This window comes from Mustelus asterias, chromosome 16 (assembly GCF_964213995.1).
Source record: "Mustelus asterias chromosome 16, sMusAst1.hap1.1, whole genome shotgun sequence".
Taxonomy (NCBI): domain Eukaryota; kingdom Metazoa; phylum Chordata; class Chondrichthyes; order Carcharhiniformes; family Triakidae; genus Mustelus; species Mustelus asterias.
The window spans coordinates 82396211-82421094 of record NC_135816.1 but is presented as its reverse complement, the minus strand read 5'-3'; the positions used below and the strand labels follow the sequence as shown (position 1 = coordinate 82421094).

At 45.3% G+C, this 24884-nt stretch overlaps 1 protein-coding gene across 1 annotated transcript in view; it reads right to left on the bottom strand.

Annotated features, from left to right (window-relative positions):
* LOC144505536 (NACHT, LRR and PYD domains-containing protein 3-like) overlaps positions 1 to 24152 on the bottom strand; it is a 30528-nt gene extending 6376 nt beyond the window's left edge. Inside the window, exons 1-8 of the mRNA XM_078231663.1 lie at positions 24075 to 24152; positions 22595 to 22691; positions 18873 to 18962; positions 17839 to 18005; positions 11916 to 12087; positions 11744 to 11809; positions 3844 to 5575; positions 745 to 831 (exon numbers count right to left, since the gene is read on the bottom strand). Coding sequence (XP_078087789.1) covers positions 745 to 831; positions 3844 to 5575; positions 11744 to 11809; positions 11916 to 12087; positions 17839 to 18005; positions 18873 to 18936 — 2288 coding nt within the window. The 5' untranslated portion in view covers positions 18937 to 18962; positions 22595 to 22691; positions 24075 to 24152. The remainder of the gene's footprint in view (positions 1 to 744; positions 832 to 3843; positions 5576 to 11743; positions 11810 to 11915; positions 12088 to 17838; positions 18006 to 18872; positions 18963 to 22594; positions 22692 to 24074) is intronic.
* Between the last annotated feature and the right edge of the window lie 732 nt (positions 24153 to 24884).

Sequence of the window (24884 nt, the reverse complement as noted above, 5' to 3'; positions counted from 1 at the left end):
ACACAGCAGGAACTATTGTGGGCCATTGAGCAAAGGGGTGACAGTAAAGTGGAACTTTGCAGAAGGTAAGATACACAGCAGAGTTATAAATGTCAATTTACAGAGAGAGAAAGATTGGAAAATCACTCAGGAAAACCATGGAATTGTCAAGTCTGAGACAAAAAATCCATGATGACCATTTTACAAGCAGATGGGTTGAGGCAGACGCAGCGGAGCAATTGAATTTTATTATGTGATGGAAGTAGGTGATCTTAGTGATTGGTTTGGAGTTGATACCTCAAGTCAGTGGTAAAGTGGTTTCTCAAATTTGGACTTGTCTGGTTCAGACCTAGATAATCGTTAGCGAGCTGCATAGAATCAGTGGCTCTGGGGTGGAGCTTCAACAACTTCAGCTTTTCCAATATTTAATTAGAGGAAATGTTTGTGCATCCAGCAGGAAATGGATGGGGTGAACAGCATTTGAAGCTTTGAAACATATCCTTTCGATTCTGAAGCAGGGGGCAAAACTGAATTGTTGTGGAATTGATGTATTGTTGTGGTCGAGCACAATATCAGGTATTCCGGTAAAGACCAGCACATGTAATTTTACATGTTTTGCATATTTGCCGTCCATTTTGATCCCACGGTATAATGTTAATACTCGTACTGATTCTCAGTGTCATTAATAACGCTATTTCTAACGCTGATAGTAATTGTCAGATATCCAGTTACATTCCATACATTGCCACACAATCAGGTACTTACTCCAGTTTCTGTATTTGACAGTTCGGATTGCTCAGAGCCGCAGACAATAGTTTCACTCCTGAAACTCCCAGATTATTGCGACTTAGTCTAAACAGAGAGAGTGAGAAACATATTAAAATGGGCTGAATTTTCTCCATGGAGGGAGAAAAAAGAGCTGTGTTTATTTTTGGGGCAGAGACCCATAACTGGTGCAAACTGATTAAAATTATTATTTTTGCATGCGCATATCACTGAACGGGATGGAGACAAGTTTCTTGTTCACTTAGAGCCAGTGGGGGTTTGAATGCACATCGGTCAGATGAAATGACTCATTTGGACTCACATAGCAGCCATCACTGAGGCTGCTGGTTGCCCAGAGGGAGAAATCTGCAGTTTGTGTCAAAATATGCACAACACCACAGGTAAGTGAGATATCGAAGAGAAGACAGAGGCTTGGCACTCGGGGCATCACATCCTGTTTTTGATGCCATACTGGAGGGCATGGGGGAGTGGTGGGAGCTCCTCTTCCAGAGGATGGCAGAAGGAAACCACATTATGGTGCCATTCAGCAAATGTCTTGTCGTGTCTTGGTAAAGAGGGTACCCAGGAGCTGCCATATGGTGTGTAACTGTGTGCAACATGTCCCTGAGGTCCATTGTTGATACTTGGAAGGAGCTAGAAATGAAGAAGTTCAAGACCATAATGACTGTGGCCACTCTTGTGAGCTCTTCAGCCACACAGCAAAGATTTCTGTGACCATCTGCCTAAAGTGCCTCCACCTCCTGCATCACCATGCCTCGATCATGTCCAGGTAATTCCATCTTGAGCGATCGTTCCTGTTTCAGGGTGCGTCATCTGTTACCTTCCCGCCCCTCTTACCCCGCCCCTGCTGCCACCCCGGGTTCTGTTCTCCCTCTATTGCCCCTCATCCATCATCTGACAACTTTACCATCATTACCAGCTTGAGTTTTCTATCTGGGCAGGTGGCTCCCCATTTTTCACGGCAGCCTTGCCTCCTGATCTTCTGCCTCTGTGGGTAGTGTTGACCACGTTCAGATCCTGAGCGCAGAGTGCACATACACACTGCCAATTGCACAGCACCAAATAACACCACCCCTCCCCCATCCTACACACACGCACGCACGCCCACACAAACACACACACAAACAAAGTGGCCAGTGGCACTGACGCTCTGAAAGATCCGGGGTGTTGGGCATCATTGAAAGGCTGTAAACTCTCTACCCTCTTCCCTTGAGATGAACAGTTAAACTGCACACCGTTTTAAAACCTTAAATCTCCACCGATCTTACATGCTTAATGAGGTTTTCATTGAACTCAATTAAGACTCCTGATCCACTCCTCCTTTACCAAGTGATTATTGTCGGAATCAGAATTCCCACCTTGAAATTGACTCACCCGCCTGGCGCCGTTGCCCTTCACATCCCTGCCCACCTTTGGTCCCACCTTCAGGAAGAACCAAGCATTCAGCCCATTGAGCGAAAACTCAGCTGAGAATCAAAAGTATCTCAGCATACATGGGAGCAACCTTAGAAATCAATGCGAAGATGTGACTTCCACTGAAAATTAAATCTATTCGGTTTAGTTTGATGTTTTGTCCACTGTGGGTGAAGGGTGATCAGCCGTCCAAACTAAATCGCTCCCGATTGCCCTTTAAATTGAGTGGAAAAGAAAATAACGAACAGTGTAAATTGGTGAACAATTCACTCTCACTGGTTTGAGTACTGTTGGCTTTCACTTCTCTCATTAGAGAGAGAGATGTTTGTCTGCAGCCAGTAAATGTTCTTCAGTCTGGTCTCACTTTCTGATGAACTGAATCACTATCCTGAAGTTCCATGACCCGTGCCACCAAGTTTTCGGTCCCCATCGCGGGTAAAATCATTACTCCACCAACGTGTTGTAAGTGGAGATGACTCAACCACGCTCAGCACATCCCAAATTCGCCACAATTGTCTGCTGGTATGGTAAGTTGTTGCATAAGGTTAAATCTCACGGGATCCAGGGTGAGGTATCTAAATGGATACAAAATTGGCATCTTGACAGAAGCCAGAGGGTGGTAGAGAATTGTTTTTCAAACTGGAGGCCTGTGACCAGCGGTGTGCCTCAGGGATCAGTGCTGGGTCGACTGTTATTTGTCATTTATATTAATGATTTGGATGAGAATATAGGAGGCATGGTTAGTAAGTTTGCAGATGACACTAAAATTGGTGGCATAGTGGACAGTGAAGTTATCTCCAATTGCAACGGGATCTTGATCAATTGGGCCAATGGGCTGATGAATGGCAGATGGAGTTTAATTTAGACAAATGCGAGGTGTTGCATTTTGGTAGATTCAACCAGGGCAGAACTTACTCAGTTAATGGTAGAGCGTTGGCGAGAGTTACAGAACAAAGAGATCAAGGGGTACAGGTTCATAGCTCCTTGAAAATGGAGTCTCAGGTGGACAGAGTGGTGAAGAAGGCATACAGCATGCTTGGTTTCATTGGTCAGAACATTGAATACAGGAGTTGGGATGTCTTATTGAAGTTGTACAAGACATTGGTAAGGCCACACTTGGAATACTGTGTACAGTTCTGGTCACCCTATTATCGAAAAGGTATGATTAAACTAGAAAGAGTGCAGAAAAGATTTACTAGGATGCTACCAGGACCTGATGGTTTGAGTTATATGGAGAGGTTGGAATACTGGGACTTTTTTCTCTGGGGCGTAGAAGGCTGAGGGGTGATCTGATAGAGGTCTATAAAATAATAGGTCAGCTAGATAATCAATGTCTTTTCCCAAATGTAGGGGTTTAAAGTGAGAGGGGAGAGATACAAAAGTGTCCAGAGGGGCAATTTTTTCACACAGTGAGTGGTGAGTGTCTGGAACAAGCTGCCAGAGGTAGTAGTAGAGGCGGATACAATTTTGTCTTTTACAAAGCATTCAGACAGTTAAATTGGTAAGATGGGTATAGAGGGATATGGGCCAAATGCGGGCAATTAGGACTAGCTTTGGGGTTTAATAGAAAAAGGGCGTCATGGATAAATTGGGCCGAAGGTCCTGTTTCCATGCTGTAAACCTCTATGACTCTAAATACCCGCGACAGGACCAAAAAACAGTCACCTCAATTGTTGACATTTGTGCAGAACAGGTACCAGTCGCTTGAGTTGCTCACACTCTATGTAGCAGTCCTCCAGGTCAAGATGTTTTATTGTATCACACAATCCAATGACATGAGACAGGACCACGCAGTCAATCGGAGTCATTTGCAATCCACAGAATGGAAGTGTTTTCATAGATCCCACTGTGTTCAGTGCCAGTCCTTTATTCTGAGACTCAAACAGATAGTGGAATGTGTTCAGGAGATCCCTTTTACCAGATCCACTCTCTCCAATCTGTACTTGAATTTTCTCCTTCACCCAGTCAATCACTCCACAAGTTGTTCGATGATGAAATTGTCCCAGAAACTCCTTCAGGGGCCAAGCTGCCTGTGGAGAGGAGAGACCAGCAACAAAACGGAGAAATATCTCAAATTGTCCATCTTTCTTGCTGTGGGCTTCACTGAGCAGTTTCCGGATATCCCCGGGATCTGGAGTCAGAAACTGTGCAAGTGCAGCTACAAACTCTTGGATGGTGAGGTGTGGGAATGTGTAAACCACACTCTGGGCAGAATCATCTCTCCCCAAAAGTTCCATCAGAAACCCAGACAGGAACTGAGAAGGCTGCAGATGAGACGCGATCAAATCTTCATTTCTAAACACAATGTTCTTCTCAGAGACTCCTTTGAATGCCATCTCACCAAGCTTCAGCAACATATTGCGTGGATCTTCAATCTCTTTGCTATGGTTTTTCAGAATATTGTAAATAAAATAGGAATATAGTTGTGTGATAGTCTTGGGGACTTGCTGCTTTTTCCTGCCACTTAGTCCAAAGAAGGGACCCAGTGACAGACCGAGGATCCAGCAGTAGGAAGGGTTGTAGCACATGGTGTAAAGAATCTCATTCTCCTCCACGTGCTTGAATACAGCTGCTGCCACTGCCTGGTCATCAAAAAACTTGTTGAAATATTCCTTCCGTTCATCACCAACAAATCCCAGGATTTCAGCCCAGACACTGATCTCTGCCTTTTCCAATAAATATAATGCAGTGGGGCGGCTGGTAACCAGCACTGAACATCCTGGGAGCAGCTTATGCTGTATTAAACTGAACACAATGTCAGACACTTCACACCAGCATTCAGGATCTGTGCACATGGACTGAGGTTCTGTATTTCTCCGAATGTCAGCAAAATCAATCCTGGCCTTGAATTCATCCAAACCATCGAATATAAACAGCAATCCCTCTGGGTTCTTCCAGAGCTCTCCCAGATCATTCCCAAAATAAGGATACTGATCCAGTATCAGATTCCTCAGGTTTATTCTGTTGTTAATTGTGTTCAAATCCCGGAATTTAAAACTGAAAACAAATTGAAAGTGTGGGTATATTTTCCCAGTGGCCCAGTCATAAACAATCTTTTGTACCATTGTTGTTTTCCCAATCCCTGGGACTCCACTCACTGTTCCTGAATTCCCAGATTTGCAACCTCTCCAGGAAAAACTACTCTGGAACAATTGATCAGTTCGGATTTTTTCCAGTTCTTTCCGGAGATGTTTCTCTCTCCACTCTTCATGGTCTCGGCCTCTTGCCAGCAGTTCATGTTCTACAAGTGTCCGATCTCGAACAGTAGAAATGATCGTTAGCTCAGCGTATCGATCAAGCAGCTGGAAAATCTTAACTTTCTCCTTTATTAGGATCGTGTTCACTCTCAGTGTTTCAGTTTGTACCCGGAGTGTCTCCTTGTGCATCTGTTGAATACCTTCAATGAAACAGAAATTGGTTCTCAATCTTAATTGTCTTGATGCAAAAATAAGTTTGTCTCAGTAAAATGGCACAACATATTATACACAACCTCAAGGCTTGTCACAGTCAACTTAGTTATAGAATCACTACAGTGCAGAAGAGGCCATTTGGCCCATCAAGTCTGCACTAACTCTCTGACAGAGGATCTTACCCAGGCCCTTTCCCTGTCCTAACACCGTAACCCCACATATTTGATGCGAGAAAAATCACACGGGAGGCAGGATGTACCCGGGAAATAAAGACTTTTATTGCCAATAATAACGGAGCTACTATATACAATATACAATCCCAGACTAAAGGGTCACCAGGCAGAGCAGTGACCTTTATATCTCTCCCAGGAGGCGGAGCCAACTGGGATGTACCATAGGACTATATTAACAGGTAGAACAGCCCAACCCAAACCCCAACAGTAACATATCTACAGACTCATAGTACTGGCCAGACCATGGCTCAGCACTCCTGGTGGTAACCAACAATGGTTCACCACAGTATTAACCCCGTAACCCCATGTATTTACCCCGCTAATCCCTCTCACCGACATACCTTTGAATACTGAGACAATTTAGCATGGCTAATCCACATAATCTGCACATCTTTGGACTGTGGGAGGAAACCGGAACTCCAGAAATGGCCCCTCCCTCCCGGGAACAGGCCCAGATCAACGGCCCCATCCTGGTTTGGGAGCTGGAGTATGTCGAGTACCTGGTGGCAGACTGTAAGGAGCTTGAGCGAGTGGGTTTTAAACGGAGATTTTTACCAAGACCCAGTGCGGATCCAGAACCCGAAATAAAACCAGAAACACAAATAGAGCCGGTGCAGGTTGTGAGGCTTCATAAATACCCGGTGTCAGCCACAAACCCTTAATTTGTGAGGCAAAATCCTCGGGTCTTCTGGAGGCAATTATTGGAATTGTTGCTTGAAAGTTATCAATGTGGATTCTTAAAGTGTTGTTTATAGATGACGACAGGGCAGATAGTACTAAACTTCATGATAATGCCCCACTTTCATAGAAATCTCTATGATTAGTAAATATTATGAGGTATTTTACTTTTATTGGTTCATAATCTGTCCTGTCGTTATCAAAAGATTTATCTTAACAATGCTCATCTCATTCTGGTTAGAAGGCAAGAGAAGTTCAATTGAAATGTTCCCAAACTGTGGGCCCTGGGACTTTATGCTTGGGTTCGCGATCTTCCCCTCCTCCAAAATCAACATTGACCGTGGAGAGGAGCAGGACAGCGCAGTCCGGTATTCCTTGTACCGGTGCTGTCAAACAACTAAGTGCAGAATCTCAACCCAAAATTGCTCTCAAATGTTAGGAAACACAATTATCAGCACGTTCAAACAGGTTTGAAGTGTTATGTGCAAACATGGCTCAGACCGTCACAGCTGCAGGCAACTTAGTGACTGTCTGACTGATGACCAGTCTTGTGGAAGAAATTGTGAGGTCATATGGCTGAGAAGGCGAGTTCCTACTTTGAACTCTTGAATGATGATAGAATGATAGAATCCCTACAGTACAGAAAGAGGCCATTCGGCCCATTGCGTCTGCACCGACCACAATCCCACCCAGGCCCTACCCCCATAACCCTACATATTTTACCCACTAATCCCTCTAACCTACGCATCTCAGGGGCAATTTTATCATGGCCAATCAACCTAACCTGCGCATCTTTGGACTGTGGGAGGAAACCGGAGCACCCGGAGGAAACCCACGCAGACACGGGGAGAATGTGCAAACTCCACACAGACAGTGACCCAAGCCGGGAATCGAACCCAGGTCCCTGGAGCTGTGAAGCAGCAATGCTAACCAATGTGCTACCGTGCCGCCCTTCTCCGGTTCTCTTGCATTCTGCCTGTTCCATTGCGTTTTACCCCAGGTTAACAAATTTGCTGGATCAGCAGCAGCATAAATGGATGGATCACCGTCTATGTTAGCTCGGGATGGAATGGGGAGGTGGGGGCGGAATTCGAGACGGGGGCTGATTACAGCAATACAGATTGCCCTGGGGATGGAATGGGTGGAAGGCTGAAAGAGGTACGAATGCAGTATACGTAGATTGGGTCTGGGAGAGTGACGATTACAGTATCTGTCTGAAGGGAGAAGGACTGATTGGAATGCGGAGTGATGGAGGAATGCAGAGTAGCTTATCAGTGTGTGGAAAGAGTTCCGACATGCCACAGAGAAAAACCGCACTGACCTCCTCAGAAGACAAACACGGGACACGGCGAACAGAGTACCCTTCATCGTCCAGTACATCCCTGGAGTAGAGAAGCTACAACATCTTCTCTGGTGCCTTCAACCTGTCATTGATGAAAATGAACATCTCGCCAAGGCCATCCCCACATCCCCACTACTTGCCTCCAAACAACCGTGCAACCTCAAACAGATCATTGTACGCAGCAAACTAACCAGGCCTTCAGGAGAACAGTGACCACGACACCACACAACTCTGCCACAGCAACCTCTGCCAGATCATCGACACGGATGCTATCATCTCACGTGAGAACACCATCCACCAGGTACACGGTACATACTCTTGTGACGCGGCCAACATTATCTACCTGATACGCTGTAGGATAGGATGTCCCGAGGCATGGTACATTGGCGAGACCATGCCGACGCTATGGCAATGAATGAATGGACACCGCTCGACAATCACCAGACAGGAGTGTTCCCTTCCTGTCAGGGAACACTTCAGCAGTCACGGGCATTCAGCCTCTGATCTTCGGGTCAGCGGTCTCCAAGGTGGCCTTCACAACGCACGACAACTCAGAATCGCTGAGCAGAAACTGATAGCCAAGTTCTACACACATGAGGACGGCCTCAACCAGGATCTTGGGTTCATGTCATACTATCTGTAACCCCCCACAACTTGCCTGGCAAAAAGCAAGTCATGGAATCGGAAGGAAGATGAAAAGACAGGTCCTAAGAAGACTGAAATCAGAGGGACAAAGAACTGGATTCTGAACATGGTTCACTGCAATTAAAGAAAGGGCAGAGAGGCTTCCACTTAAAGAGAGAACCAGGAGATGCAGACCTGAGGAACTTTGCGAGCCAGAGGACAGACATTTTAGTTTAGTTTATTTATTAGTCACAAATAGGCTTATATTAACACTGCAATTGTTACTGTGAAAATTCCCTAGTCACCACACTCTGGTGTCTGTTCGGGTACACTGAGGGAGAATTTAGCATGGCCAATGCATTTAACCAGCACTGTGGAAGGAAACTAGAGCACCAGGAGGAAATCCACGCAGACACGGGGAGAACATCAGATCCCACACAGACAGTGACCCGAAGTGGGAATCAAACCCGGGTCCCTGGCACTGTGAGGTAGCAGTGCTAACTATTGTGTCACCATGAGATTCTCACTCCCACAATCAGCATTTTCCTACTGCAAATGATCCAGAAATGTTCTGGTGAGTAAATAAAATTGTAGCATCATTACAAGTCATTTAAAATGGCAAAAAATTCATATTTAAATGATCTATTAAATGTTGAACTATAATACACATCTTTAATTGTATGGAGAATATTACTATATTACTTTATTGCTGGTGTCAACTGATAAAATCCGTTCACATTGGAAAATAGTTTAGGAAGTAGTGTTCCAGTGTGTCGAACTGTGAAACAGTCAATGATACACATTATCTTCTGCAGCGTTTGGAAGCAGGGCATTGGATATCACCAAAAGGTCAAATAGGATGAAATAATATAACATTAAGGGTAAGACGCTTGGCAGTGTGGAAGATCAGAAGGATCCTGGGGTCTGGGTTCATAGGACGCTCAAAGCAGCGTCGCAGGTAGAGGCTGTGGTTAAGAAGGTGTATGGAATACTGGCCTTCATCGATAGGGGAATTGAGTTTAGAAATCGGGAGATGATGCTGCAGCTGTATAGGACACTGGTCAGACCCCACCTGGAGTACTGTGCCCAGTTCTGGTCGCCTCATTACAGAAAGGATGTGGAAGCCATAGAAAGGGTGCAGAGGAGATTTACAAGGATGTGACCTGGATTAGGCGGCATGCCTTATGAGGATAGGCTGAGAGAGCTAGGTCTTTTCTCCTTGGAGAGGCGAAGGATGAGAGGTGACCTGATAGAGGTGTATAAGATGTTGAGGGGTATTGATAGAGTGAATTCTCAGAGGCTTTTACCCAGGTCTGAAATGGTTGCAACAAGAGGTCACAGGTTTAGGGTGCTGGGGAGTAGGTACAGAGGAGATGTTAGGGGTAAGTTTTTCACTCAGAGGGTGGTGGGTGCGTGGAATTGGCTGCCGGTAGTGGTGGTGGAGGCGGATTCGATAGGGTCTTTTAAGAGACTTTTGGATAAGTTCATGGAAGTTAGTAAGATAGAGGATTATAGGTAAGCCTAGTAGTTAGGGACATGTTTGGCGCAACTTGTGGGCCGAAGGGCCTGTTTGTGCTGTACCTTTTCTATGTTCTAAAAGGTAAACGTGTTGTCAGGATATTGACTGTTACTAGATCTCATCCTGGGTAGATTATCTGTGAATTGTGCACACTGAGAGAAGGACAGAATACACCTGGACAGGAATTTGTCTGTCACTCTATCAGGCGAAGGCAGCTTCTTTGCTATATCGGGTAAACTGGGTGAAGGGTGGATTGTTAATGGGCACATCTTTCTTTTAGCTTCACATTTGACAAAAAATGAGCTTCCAGCATTCTTTCCTCTCCATAATTTCAATTCATGATATATGTTGATGTATTGTTTCCAGTTCACGATATCTGTTCACAGTGCCTTAGGGTCCTGCCAGATGTGAACAGTGTTTTTACAGTGTATCAGAATCACTAAATTTATTTGAACCTCCATTGTTTCCAGCTTTTCAGCATTCTGATAACATTTCTCTGCCGTGCTTTTAACGCAGCCTTAACGTTTCAGCAATAATTATGTCATTGGAACTCCAATCCCCTTCACCACACAATGGCCTGAAGGACAGAACACATTTATACTGCATTCGAAGTGATCTACCAATAAATATGCCCCATTGTTGAACTGCGATTTGAGCTTCCTGTAATACAGGTTTGGAAAAATACCTCTGTATTTCCATGTGTTATTATATTTGATCAAAAAGTAATGAATTAAAGAATCATTATTTGAGCAGAACAAGGTTCAGTATCTCTCACATTGCAATTGATAAGTAAGTCAATCACTTCCCAGTTACCATAAATATAACCCTATCCTCACGTTTCTGCACAGATTAATATTCTGCTGTTGAACATTGATAGATGTGTTCAGTATGGACACAACTGCTCATTTAACACTGTGGAAGGATAACATTTCTCCAGCTCTTCCTTGACAGCTTATGGTGTGACATTCTTCTGGGGCAGCTGTTCACACTTTACATCTGGTTCTAGGCTCAGGTCTTTACTTAATACTGGACTGAATGTGCCACAAAGTGAAGGTTCGTGTCACACTGTATCAGGATCTGTCGCGTGTGTGTATGGGAGGCAGTTTCTTTGCTACATCTGGTGAACTGGGTGAGTAATGCATTGTGAATGGACACATCTTTCTTTTAGCCTCACATTTGACACATAATGAGCTTCCAGCATTCTATCCTTCCAGATGTGTACGGAGTTTTCAAAGTGCAGCAGGATCCTGTCAGGCGTGTACCGGATTTCATAGTGTATCAGGATCCTGCCAGGTGTATATGTGGTTTCACAGTGTATCAGGATCCTGCCAGGTGTATATGTGGTTTCACAGTGTATCAGGATCCTGCCAGGTGTATATGGGGTTTCACAGTGTATCAGGATCCTGCCAGGTGTGTATGGGTTTTTACACTGTATGGGAATTCGGTTGGGTGTGTAAAAGGTTTCACAGTTTATCAGGATCCTGTTGGGTGTATGTGGGTCCCATCGTGTATCATAATCTTACTGGGTGTGTACAACACTTCGTAAATGATAACGATCTGCACATTTACAGGAAACATCAAAAATATTTGTAACTCTATGCAGAATAATTGAGGATATATTTAAACCACATGCAATCTTGTTTTCCTAGAAACTAAAATTCAGACTCTTCAACTCTGACTATCTTTAACATGCGGCTGCAATTAACCATTTCAATTCCTCACAAGTGAAATAGTTTGAAATCTGCGAGTCATCATTTACCTTTTAGGTGAGTGGGTACTTCGGATACATCTCGCTTCATGTACATATAACCAGACAGTTCAGGACCTGTTAAAATTAATCAGCTATTATCCTGGATTCAGATCTGTGTAGTATTATAGTAAAACCGGCAAAGTTTAAGTGTGAAATTTGATAGTGCATTATTTTACCGTACCAACTTCCTCAATTTCTTTCAGTATTTTATCCAGCTTTGGGACCCCATGGCGCATTCTCACAAAGGATTCCCACATCACCCTTCGGGCCCGAGATCCTTTCTCCATCACCAGATTTAGGAGAAGTTTGGAACTGTCTGCCCGGTTTCCCTTCTCCACGAGCTCAGTCACTTTCTGTAACGAATAATAATGAGTATGTTAAGGAGCGGAGCAAAAGATCGGCACAGAGAATGAGAAGAAAAAAATCTGTTCAGAGATCGGATTTCACAGTTGTTTCCAGAAAGAAACAATCACTGGATCAGCACCTGAATCCACTCTGAAGATGGATGAATACGCGGCAAACATCGTGATTCAGTTAATAATGGGATTTAAATCTGATGAGATAAAACTGGAAGTCAGAAATATATTTTGGAAATTGTGATAAATTATTGAGATTCTGCAGCAATTTTAATGTGATTCGCTTACTCTGCTAATCAGTAATCTGACACAACATCAAACTGTTGATTGACAATATGATCTACAATATGAGTCACACATTCACTTTTTGCTGTCACACTTTGTGATTCATGCAGAAACAAAATAATAGCGAATTAGAAATCAAATAGCAGGAAAGGGCAATTTTAACTGAGGAAGGCAGCTAGGAAACTGAGACATTGCGAGCAGCACGGGTGGCACAATGGGGTGGCATGGTGGCACAGTGGTTAGCACTGCTGCCTCACAGCGCCAGGGAACCAGGTTTGATTCCTGGCTTGGGTCACTGTCTGTACGGAGTCTGCACATTCTCCCGTGTCTGCGTCGGTTTCCTCCCACACTCCAAAGATATTAGGTTGATTAGCTATGGTAAAATTGTCCCTTACTGTCAGAGGGATTAGCCGGGTTAATGTGTGGGGTTGCGGGGATAGGGCCTGGATGAGATTGTGGTCTGTGCAGACTTGATGGGCCGAGTGGCCTTCTTCTGCACTGTAGGGGTTCTTTGATTTATCAAAACAACCATAGTTGATTTATCATTCAGAGAATGGAGCAATATTAACAGCGTTGGAAGCCAACCAATTCAATCACTGTTCCCCTTGGCCTTGGCTGTCAGTTAAAAGCCCCACTGCAGTTCATAGAGGAGCAATCAGAAGATGAACCTGATATAAAGCTGAATGTATTAGCAGATTTGAGCATGATAGAAATTGTATGTTCTAAGGAGGAGAGAGAGTTAGAGAGGTGAATTAATTTAAAGGAGTGGGCAATAAGAAACCTGAATGCTTCTCAATGAGTGGTGATGTGAAAAAGAATTGTGCAAGAGTCAGGTCCAGAGGAACTGACTATTTCAGTGGCACAGGAACAGTTTGCAAAGTAGGAGGAGGTTACAGACAAAGGGAGGGCCAAGACCAAGAAGGACAGGTGAATATACGAGCCCAACATGACATAAGGAGGGCAGGGCGACAAAGATCAGACGTTGAGCTCCTCAGAGCTAACAGGTTGGCCAGCAGTTAAAACAGGTTTGTATGAGGGTTCAGCAGGAGGTGAGCTGATACTGTGCTGGAGACAGGCGATGTGATAAGGTTAGGAGCACCTGATCTTTATGGTGGAGAGTATCTGCATTGGTGAATTTATCTCAAGGTTGGACTGTGAGATGATGGATAGTTTGGTTCAAACTGACACATTCAGTTTTGAAATGCTGAGAAGAAAGCATATGTGCTGCTGGAATAAGACTGTAACTTTCGTCTTTCCAATGTTAACTAGAAGCAGCTGCATTCATTATGGCAGGATCATAAACATGTAAGTCAGCAATTAAAGAGAAATATCTAAATATTAGTGAAGTCACCATAGTCCCTGATGACCATCGGCTGCTCTCCCCTCAAACGAGAACTGACTGGTGGGGATCCAATCTGAGCATTAGCACACCTCAGGCGGAGGACAAGGGTGCAAAGGCGTGCCTTCAAGAATAACTTCAGCCAGTATGAGAATTGAACCCGTGTGGTTAACATTAGCTCCATATCGCGATCCATGCGAGCAACTGAGCTAACTGACCCCCATTAGCTATAGTACAATAAATACCAGGGTATAACTCCTTCCAAATGAGAGGTGCACTTACATGCACTGACCCTGCTGCTTTTCCTCTTTTCCAACAGTTCTCCCGCCCTCCACCTGTTCCAGCAGAACTACTTCAAACTACAGTCATTAACCATTCCTCTCTCTGCCTCCCCACCCTCACATCTTCACTTTTCCAGAATTGAGAACTACCGTCAACTGTCTGATATAAGTTTAGCAAAACCTCTTGGCTTTTGCACTGGAATCTTCTATTCAGAAGCTCAGGTTTCAGTATGATACAATTTGCAACCACCGTTTCTTAGAATCATAGCATCCCTGCGGTGCAGAAGGAGGCCATTCGGCCCATCGAGTCCGCACCGACCATCTGACAGAGCATGTTACCCCGGCCCTATCCCCGCAACCCTGCTCATTTACCCTGCTAATCCACCTTACCTACTCACCTTAGGATAACTAGGGACAATTTATCATGGCAAACCTGTCAAATTTGCACATCTTTGTGGGAGGAAACCAGAGCACCCTGACAAAACCCTGGCAGGCACAGGGAGAACGGGAAAACTCCATGCTTACAGTCACACAAGGCAGAAGGGTCCTTGGTGCTGTGAGGCACTGTGCAGCCCCATAGCTCGGCCATCCATATTACGTTAAGTATTGCAGCTGTGGGAAATCCGAAATATAAATAGAATATGATGCATATACTCAGCGTACCAGACAACATGTGTGGAGAGACAAGCAGAACCAAAGTTTCAGGACCGTGATGTGCTCCAGTTCCGGCGAGGGGTCACTGACCTTTGTTTCTCTCTGCATAGATGCTGCCACACATGCAAAGCATTTCCAATGCTTCCTGTTTCTCCAAGCATTATTTGGAATCACAAGCTTTCGGAGTGCTGCTCCTTCATCACAGTGTGGATAGGTTACAGGAAAAAATGTGTTCGGGGGGGTGGGGGGGAGAAGTTCCCACGTGTGTGTGTGTGTGTGTGTGTATGCGTGTGTGCCTGTGTAGTCAGTTACTTGGCGGGACGTGGCCACATGACTTTGATAAGAAGGAGCTGAAAGAATTTTCCACAGGATAGGAACTCTATTTTAAAATGAAGGGTAGTGGCTTGAGGACAGTAAGCGGGGCCCGAGTGTTAAGGCATGAGGTACTGTACAACTTACCTTGTGCTCCTCCATCCTCCAGCCTGGCCTGAGGAAAGAGTGAAGATTAAGGAAGCAGGATGACAAGAGACAGCAGAATTCCATGAAATAGGCAGGGACGGATTGGTGATTCTGGTGGGCCCCGCTACTGGGCTAATGATTGTTGTTCAGAAAAACGGCAGTCGTTGGCCGATTAGCCTGACAGTCTGGATGGCTCAGACACTCGCTTATTACTTCAGACATTATCCACCCAGATTGATAGGATATTTAGCCAATGAGCCCGTGCCCATCTTGAGGAACCATCTGCTGTAGTGACATCTGCACTCACCTTGCCCAAGCCCTACCTATATGCAGAGTATAAAATGTGAACCTCCAGTGCGCGAGATAGAAAAGTGGAAAGAAACTACAGGTAATCTGTAATTAACTAACATGACACGGTTTACTGAATTAATTAATTGTAGAAAGAAACCTTTAACCACAATCGAAGCATTTTCACCCTTCAGATTCAGTGTTTGGCATCAAATGCCAAGGGCTCATCATATTCAGTCTGTGCCACCTTGGCTATGGGATCATCGTAACTATCGCACTCTCAATCAGAGTTAGAACATAGAACATAGAACATTACAGCGCAGTACAGGCCCTTCGCCCCTCGATGTTGCACCGACCAGTGAAACCAATCTAAAGCCCATCTAACCTACACTATTCCAATATCATCCATATGTTTATCCAATAACCATTTGAATGCTCTTAATGTTGACGAGTCTGCTACTGCTGCAGGCAGGGCATTCCACGCCCTTACTACTCTCTGAGTAAAGAACCTACCTCCAACATCTGTCCTATATCTATCACCCCTCAATTTAAAGCTATGTCCCCTAGTGTTAGCCATCACCATCCGAGGAAAAAGGTTCTCACTATCCACCCTAATCCTCTGATCATCTTGTAAGCCTCTATTAAGTCACCTCTTAACCTTCTTCTCTCTAACGAAAACAAACTCAAGCCCCTCAGCCTTTCCTCATACGATTTTCCCACCATACCAGGCAACATCCTGGTAAATCTCCTCTGTCCCCTTTCCAACACTTCCATGTCCTTCCTATAATGCGGCGAACAGAACTGTATGCACTTTCACTTTCAGAATCATACCTGCACTACAAACCATCTTCCTCTCCCTACACCGCATTAGATATTCCACATTTTAAACAATCTTTACAACTCAGAAATCATCACGTGGAGCAGCATGTGTATCTCCACTCTTTGAAAGGTTTTATTATTCCCATCAACCATCTACCTATTCCATCCAGTTCAGATCTGATTCTTCAGTGGTTTGTACAGAGGCTCACATCGAAAGGTTGAAATAAGTACACCCAGCCTCCATACCACCCTCCTCTCCGTGATTACTGCACAATGTGAGTGTTCGATCTGTAAAGGCATTCTTTGAACTTTGTTACATGGGACCTCAACTAGCCATCTACTATTGTTTTTTAATATTGTTTCCATGGGATGATGGCGTCCCTGTATAAGGAATTACTTATTGCCCATCCATAATTGCATTGTGGAGGTGCTGATGACCCAACTTCTTGAACTGTAGCCATTTGGTTTAGGGATGCAGTTCCGAAAACTTGTTCCCATGACAGTTGAGGATATTGTTTGAAGTCAGGATGTTGAGTCGCTGAGATGGGAACAGGAAGGTGGTGATGTTCCTATGCATCTGATGACCTCATGCTTCTCATGTGACGGGTTTGAAAGCTGCTGTCAAACAAGGTTTTGTTGTTGCAGTGCATCTTGCTGACGCACTGTTGCAAGTGCACATTGCTGGTGGAGGAAATGCTTGTCGAGGGTAATTGTTGGGATGCCACTTACACGGGCCGTTTCATCTTGGATTATCTACAGCTTCTTGAGTATTTTGCGAGTTGTACACATCCAGGCAAGCGCAGAATATTCAATCACACCACATTGGTGAAATTTCAACTTACCTCAGGAGGCATTGGATGAAGTTTACCTTATGTAAAACCCATCAATTTACACAGAGGTAGGATTGCGACCATTAAGCATGCAGTGAATATGAAACAAACATAGAAACCCTACAGTACAGAAAGAGGCCATTCGGCCCATCGAGTCTGCACCAACCACATTCCCACCCAGGCCCTACCCCCATATATTTTACCCGCTAATCCCTCTAATCTACACACCCCAGGACACTAAAGGGCAATTTCTTTTTAGCATGGCCAATCAACCTAACCCGCACATCTTTGGACTGTGGGAGGAAACCGGAGCACCTGGAGGAAACCCATGCAGACACGAGGAGAATGTGCAAACTCCACACAGACAGTGACCCAAGCCGGGAATCGAACCCAGGTCCTTGGAGCTGTGAAGCAGCAGTGCTAACCACTGTGCTACCGTGCCGCCCCGTGTTGTGTTGTCAATATATGGAACAGAGTCCCGAGGCAAATGGTGGCCGATGATATATGCAAAGTGCATAGGAGGAACAATTAACTTTGCACCTGTGGTTCTGGAAACTCTGCATGAGCATGATCCTCAGTTCATGACTGGCTTCTTCACAGACTAATGGATTTCTGTGATGGGTTAATAACTCCAATACTAACTAGGTTTAATAGCCACACCATTTGACTTCTAAGAGGGTTAGTAGCTAACCCAGACAAAACTTGACCTTTTTTCTGGCATTTCCTGGTCATGTTTCTTAGAGTTTTGTGATATATAAATAACTGAAATATCATCAATGTTCCTCTCACTTACCCAATGTTCCTGTCCAGTGAAAATCTTTTCGAATGTTAACGCCAGGCTGATTCCATTCACGCCTTCTTCAATTGCCTGCACTAGTCTGTCCCGGAAGAAATTAGTAAAGTGGAACAGTTGGTCATCATCACACTTTGTCAGGAACTCAGTGATTGTGGAGTTCTCATCTGTGAACACAAACAAAAATTAAATACAGTATCAACTTTCTACCCAGTTGGCTATAATCCACTTGTATAAAAGTAAAAAGCTGCGGATGTTGGGCAACTGAAATGAGGACAGAAAATGCTGGAAAACTCAACAGCTCTGCAGCAAGAGTGGAGAGAGAAATTCGTTAACATTTAGTTTTTGAGAGCTAGGGAGAAAAGCGATGGATTATGTATGGTATAAGAGGGAGCGGGTGCTCAGGATGGAGCAAATAAGGCCAGTGACAGATGGGAGGTAGGAGTGACAACAAAGATGTTTAGGATAAAAGACAGAGGAAGTGTTAATAAAAGTGTGAAGGACTACGAAGTTGCTTCTCATTCCACGAAGGTAAAATATAATCTCGAGGTCACAATTCAGATACCCTGGCTACTAATTTACTCAAGTTGGAATACTCCTTTTGTAATCATCAGTTCTAGAATGCTTTTCCTCTGGCACCCAGGATGAAACTTATAATTTCGGATCTGCTCAGGGCTGTAGAAGTGTTTCTCGATTCCTCTGACTCTAGAATCTACCACCACTATCGCTCTCCTATTCCTGTGTCCTGCCTACATTTCACCCTCCCCGATTCGGTGTTGTCTCCAGCTCCCTAATTTCACAGTCCTGCTCAGGGAGACCCTGCTCTGAGTCACTGTCTCTATCTTTCTCTATCAATACAAAGTATCATCTAGCACTCACTGACTCCCTCCGCCTTTGATTACGGTGCGACTCAGGATTGTCACTAACTTCCCACTTTGTATCATCTCCTGTTCTGCTCCCACTTACTCAAGTTTTCTGCTTGAGTATCTGAGTTCTGGATAGAAATGATATTTTAAAGGATCTTGTGAACCTACCTGGTTTCATTTTCATTCTTGTTGGAGATATCGGATCTTCTCCCTTATTTGAACTGTCAGCCATGGTGGTGCCTGTTGTTCTAAAAGGCTCTGAGATAAGTATAATATGAATAGGAGGGTTAGATTGAAATATTAAAATGAGGAGAACATTGTCTTGTTAGCCATAATATTAGTCCCCCTTCCCACATCATTAAAATGGCTGCTGGCTGTGGAATTGAGCATTTCCCAAGTGCTACGAACAACTCGACTCATCAGGTGATGAGCAGATCGGTGAAATCCAATGAGTCTCCAAAGTATAGTTTCAGGGTACTATTTTCTGAGATGGCACACTGGGAAAATAAGAAAATGTGTTGACAAGGGCAAGGCGGTTATTGTGAAGTCTGTGTACTTTGGAACAAGGATTTAGCATACCAGACTTAGCAGAAAATTTGAAACCTATGGAATCAAAGGAACAGTGGCAACATGGAGGCAGGCATGGAGGTGGTGGCACAGTGGAAATTTCTCTTAAGTAATAATTCAGAAACTCAGGGTTATGCTATAGGGATCTGGGTTCGAATCCATGGCAGGTGGTGGAATTTTAAAAAAGATCTCAGTAAAGGTTCTCAACATCACTGACTATTAGAAAAGAAACTAAAGATAGATCTCCCGGTTTACTCTGAGACTGGAAGGTAGATCTTTGGAGAAAGAAGATGGATCTCCAGGAACATTTTGAGGCTGGAAGATGGATGTCCTCCAGGGCACTGATGTGTAAAATGCAACTGCAAATGCTTCCTCGACACATTGCTATGGTGTTCTATGGTTCAGGGTTGCTGGCAGCCTCCGTCCCGAACTCCAGAGGAGCCCCAAGTATTGTTCAGGTAAGTCCTGACATCGGCATGGCACGTTTTCCAAACATGTTTTGCACGAGCAAATTTGCCCACTGGTGTAGCAGAGAATCAGGAGTGACAAGTTTAGTGAATGGGCAAACACATGGCAGATGCAGCAGAATATAGCGAGATGTGAAGTTATACATTTTGGCGATTCATGTCCCGCTGCTGCTGCCAGTGAAGACTGGGAGATTTTACCATTTTTCTCTCAGTGCTGGGTAGAATTGAAACTGGGAGACTTTCAGATCTGTCTTTTGGGCGTGTTTTCAGGCCCCATACACACTTTGCCTGCACAAATTTGAGTGAGTCTGTTGTTCGCTGCAGAAGCCTGTGGGCGGGGCTTAACATGCCTGAAGCCCTGCAGAGGGAGGTAGTGCGCATGTGCAGGCCTCTGATGCTGCACATACGCATTCGCAGAAGCAGGGGTCTGACAGACAAAGAGAGCTGTCAGGCCCCTGCTAGTGCAGGCTTCCTGAAGTGGCTCCTCCATGCAATCGCAGGGGCCCACGGACCGAGATGCAGTCCCCGCCAACCCCCACCCGCCACCGATCGTGGACCCGCCACTCTCCTCCCACTGATCCCTGCAATATGGCAGCGGGCCCCCTCCCCCATTAGCCCCTCTCCCGTTATCCCCTCCCCTGGCCCCACCCCCACTTGCCCCGCCCTCCACTGGCCCCTCCACTGGACATTGCCCAGGTGCCAGACTGGCATTGTCTAACTGTCGAGGTGGCACTGCCAGTCTGGCACTGCCCCTTGTTCACGGCCACCCCGGCCTCAATGGCCGCAGGTTCCACTGGCGAGGCCAAGTTGACTGCTCTCCATTTATGAGGAGGATGTCTATTCCTCGCTGGCGAGAACCTTTCCCGGCGGGGTCACAAAGTGGGGTGGGCTTGGAGGTTTGAGCGCTGGGCTCACTAAGCAGATGTAAAACAACATAAAAATAAATTTGCATGCATTAACCTGCCTCTTGCCCATTTCTGGTGAGAGGCTGACCGCTTTGGAAACCCGGCGTTCGTAAAATGGTGCCGGTCGTGAAAACCGGCGTCAATTGCGCTCAGTGCTTTACGCACGAATTTACCACTGCGCCATGTCCAAAAATGGGCGCACGCAATGGTAAAATCGCCCCCTGAGAATTTGGCGCTCAGCTAAATTTCCATTCACTGCAGTGGACAGAAAATCCTGCCGATGTGAATGGCCAGAAGATTCCACCCTTTTGTGTGAAAAACAGAAAGGAAGAACGGTTTGTGCAGCAAGCAATTCAGAAGGCAAATGGTAGTTTGGGCTTCATTGCAAGAGGATTTGAGTTCAGAATTAAGGATTATTTCACTGCAGTTATACAGAGCCTTTGTGAGACCACACTCAGATTAATGTGTGCAGTTTTGGCCTCCCGACATAAGGAAGGACTTGTGATAGAGGGAATGCTGATTCCAGGGTTGGCAGGACTGTCCGATGAGAAGAGATTTGTTCAGCTGGGCCTGTCCTTCTCCAACACGCATACCATCTTGACATCCACCCCAATTCCTGGAAACACAACACAAGTCCCCAACCTCACAGCCCCCTCCCCCTAAAGTTTTAAAGTTTATTTATTAGTCACAAGTAAGGCTTACAGTAACACTGCAATGAAGTTACAGTATAATTCCCCTACTCGCCACACTCCAGCATCTGTTCGGGTCAATGCACCTAACCAGCATGTCTTTCAGACTGTGGGAAGAAACCGGATGACCCGGAGGAAACCCAGGCAGACACAGGGAAAACATGCAAACTCCACACGGAGCCAAACACACACCACCTCTCCTCAACCACCTAAAATATGGCAGAACTCAGGCACCCACTACCCTCTTCAACCAGGGGTTCCACTCAACACCTCTCCCACCCACCTTCTTTGCCCCACATGAATGTACCTCCCCATCCACCACTCCGCACAAGAACAAACTAACGTCAGTAATAATTTTAAACAATGGAAAAGGTCCAGGAGACAAGAAGACAACAAGTCACAATATAAGGGCAAGGCATCACAAGAGGCAACAAGGGTTGGACGTGAGCTGAACGAAAAGAGGCAGAGCATGAAGAAAAGGGGACATGTCCTCTCTCTGTCCAACCCCAAAACACTCCCTCCATCATAGCCCAAATCAGCCCACTACCCCTAAATCATCCTGGCACCCCTTCCTATCATTAATGTCATTGCGCTCCTTTGCCCCCATTACAATCATTGCCAGCATCGATCCCCTTCCCCCTGATCTCCACCAGCATCTCCATCGCTCTGATGTCCACTTCACCCCATACCACAAATAAATGAGTCCCAGCACGTAACGCCCCTTTCAGGGCCTGACCCGAGCCCTGCCCCTGGCATAGATTCACACTATGTGAACCTGGCAGTGCCAACCTGTGGCAGGGTGAACTGCCCGGTCATTTGCTTCTCTCCGGTGAGGCTATATTCGCAGTTGCAGCCCCTCCCCCCGCCCCCATCCTCTTTTAAACCTCACCGACAGTCAAACATACGTGGAGGCGAGAATAAGTGGGGGAGGAGGCAATGTTAATTATATTAAAATATATGTAAATTGATAACCATGAAGTTCTCGCTCTTGGGCAAGAACCTCACCGATGAGGGGCGGGGAAAATGACGACAACGCGATCTCTCGGGGAGGGGAGGGGAAGGTGGGGGCGAGGTATCATACTTCGCAATTCTCTCAGACAGTGAATGCGGGCTGAGAATTGCCCCCCTGCATTTCTCAGTCCCTGTTCGAGTTAAGCCATGGTTATCAGTTCAAAGGGATAGATTTAACACAGGAGATCACGGACCATGCAAGAAGGCAACTTTAAATGGGTAGAGGAGGGAATGAATACAGAGAGACTCACAAATTCAGAAGCTACGATCATTTAACATTGATCCCAATGGGCCGGCCGTGCTGACCCAAGAGAGGCAATTCGGTCCGTCCAATCTTCTGCCTCGTGGCTGGTGAGAACGGAAAATTTCACTGCAACCAGTCATCACGGTTAAAATCGTCATTTTAGTTGATCCTTGTTTACCATTCTTTTGTTTGAGTTCCACACACTGGTGAGATTGATTTTCAGAGATAGAATACAATCCTACAGTGCAGAAGGAGGCCATTTGGCCCATCGAGTCTGCACTGACCACAATCCCACCTTGGCCCTGTCCCCATAATTCCACATATTTACCTACCTAGTCCCCCTGACACTAAGGGGTAATTTAGCATGGCCAATCTCCCTAACCGGCACATCTTTGGACTGTGGGAGGAAACCGGAGCACCCGGAGGAAACCCACGCAGACACGGGGAGAATGTGCAAACTCCACACAGACAGTGACAGTGACCCAAGCCGGGAATCGAACCCAGATCCCTGGTGCTGTGAGGTGCTGTGAGGCAGCAGTGCTAACCACTGTGCCACCGTGCCACCCCTCAGATTTTATCTGAGGTCCTGTGGGCGAGGACTTGCCAACCCGCTTCAGTTTGTTTTTGTCAGACAGGCTATGTTTTTACTAAAAAACATAGATAAAATCAATCTCACCAGTGGATGAAACTCAGGCAAAAGCATGACAAAACAAGGTTAAAAATGTTGAAAGAATTGCTTTTTAAAAAATCATTTCCTGTTCAAGATATACAGTGAAATAGACACCACGTTAATTTTGATTCCAGCATGATGGAACCTGTTTTTTGAGTTTAAGTCACATTCCGGAGGCTGCTTTCAGAATCTGAATTTCTGAGTATGGACTGTGGGGGTGGATGGGTGCGGCACAACTCTGTGGGTGAAGACTGCCAGAGTTTGCAAACCTGGTCCTCCATGACTTAAAAGAAATCCACAAAATCCAAAAAAGGATGCAGCATGTGGTGTGAAAACATCGACAGAGGAAGAGTCCAGGTCCCACACCTATCGTGGCTGTCTCAGATGGACAACATTGATTCATTTCATTCCATCCCTCTTAGTTGAACTTTCTCTCCACCCCAGCTATGACTAGTACTACATTCTGCACTCTCTCGTTTCCTTCTCTATGAATGGTATGCTTTGTCTGTAAAGCGCACAAGAAACAATACTTTTCACTGCATACTAATACATGTGGCAATAATAAATCAAATCAAATCAAATCAGAAAATGTAAGGAGAATGCAGTCCAGGAGGAAGCTGATTCTGTGACCTTCACTGTTAAAACACTTAATACCCTTGCTCACTGTCTGAGGGCCATCTAGCGAATGACCATGGTCATCAAGGAGAGGAATGGTTGCAGCGTTCTGAGTAACAAAATCCCACCGCAACAAATCACCTTTCCAATAAAGATTAAAGAAAGATACAGAATACAGGTTCTGGAACAGTAGTAACCTTACCTTCGTCAGTGAGTTCTGTCATTTCCATGTGGAGCCTTCGTAAACTCAATACTATGAATGCCAAAGTTGTTCCTGATTTTCTTTCAGCAAATCACAGTTTGATAATTGGAGTTGAAACTTGTAATTTGAGAAGTGTGCTACCTCAGCACCTGCTTTCGTAATATATGCAGTTGAACTGGTTTAACAATCCAGTCTGTTGTGAAAATAATCGTTACAAACAATTCTGTCAGTGTTGTTTCATGGTCAGTTTCATAAGAGAGGTGATTTAAAAATGTATTTTTACGTTTCTATCTGAAACTGGTTGAAAATCTGCACTGATTCCCAATGTTTAGACTTGCAGATTAAACAGTCAGTGGGCGATTTACCATTTATGTTCCGAAGTGCTGGGCAGACTTGAAACTTGAAGCTGGGAGAGTTTCAGATCGATCTTTTGGCCCCATCCCACCATTGCCTAGTGGGCATTGCCCAGGTACTAGTATGGCGTTGCCCAGGTGCCAGAGTGGCACTGCCAATCTGGCACTGCCCAAATGGCACCCCCTCTTGCCCTCAGCCTCCCTGGGGGGCCTCAATGGCCTCTGGTTCCACTGGCGAGGCCAAGTCGACTGCTCCCAACTGAGGGGGAGCATGTCTATTCCTCGTCGACGAGAAACTTTCCCGGCAAGGTCATAAAGGGAGGTAGGCCCAGATGATTGAGCGCCGAGCTCGTTAAGCAGATGTGAAACAGCATTAAAATAAATCTACATGCATTAACCTGCCTCTTGCCCACTCCCGGCAAGAGGCTGACTGCACCGGAAATCTGGCACTCCTAAA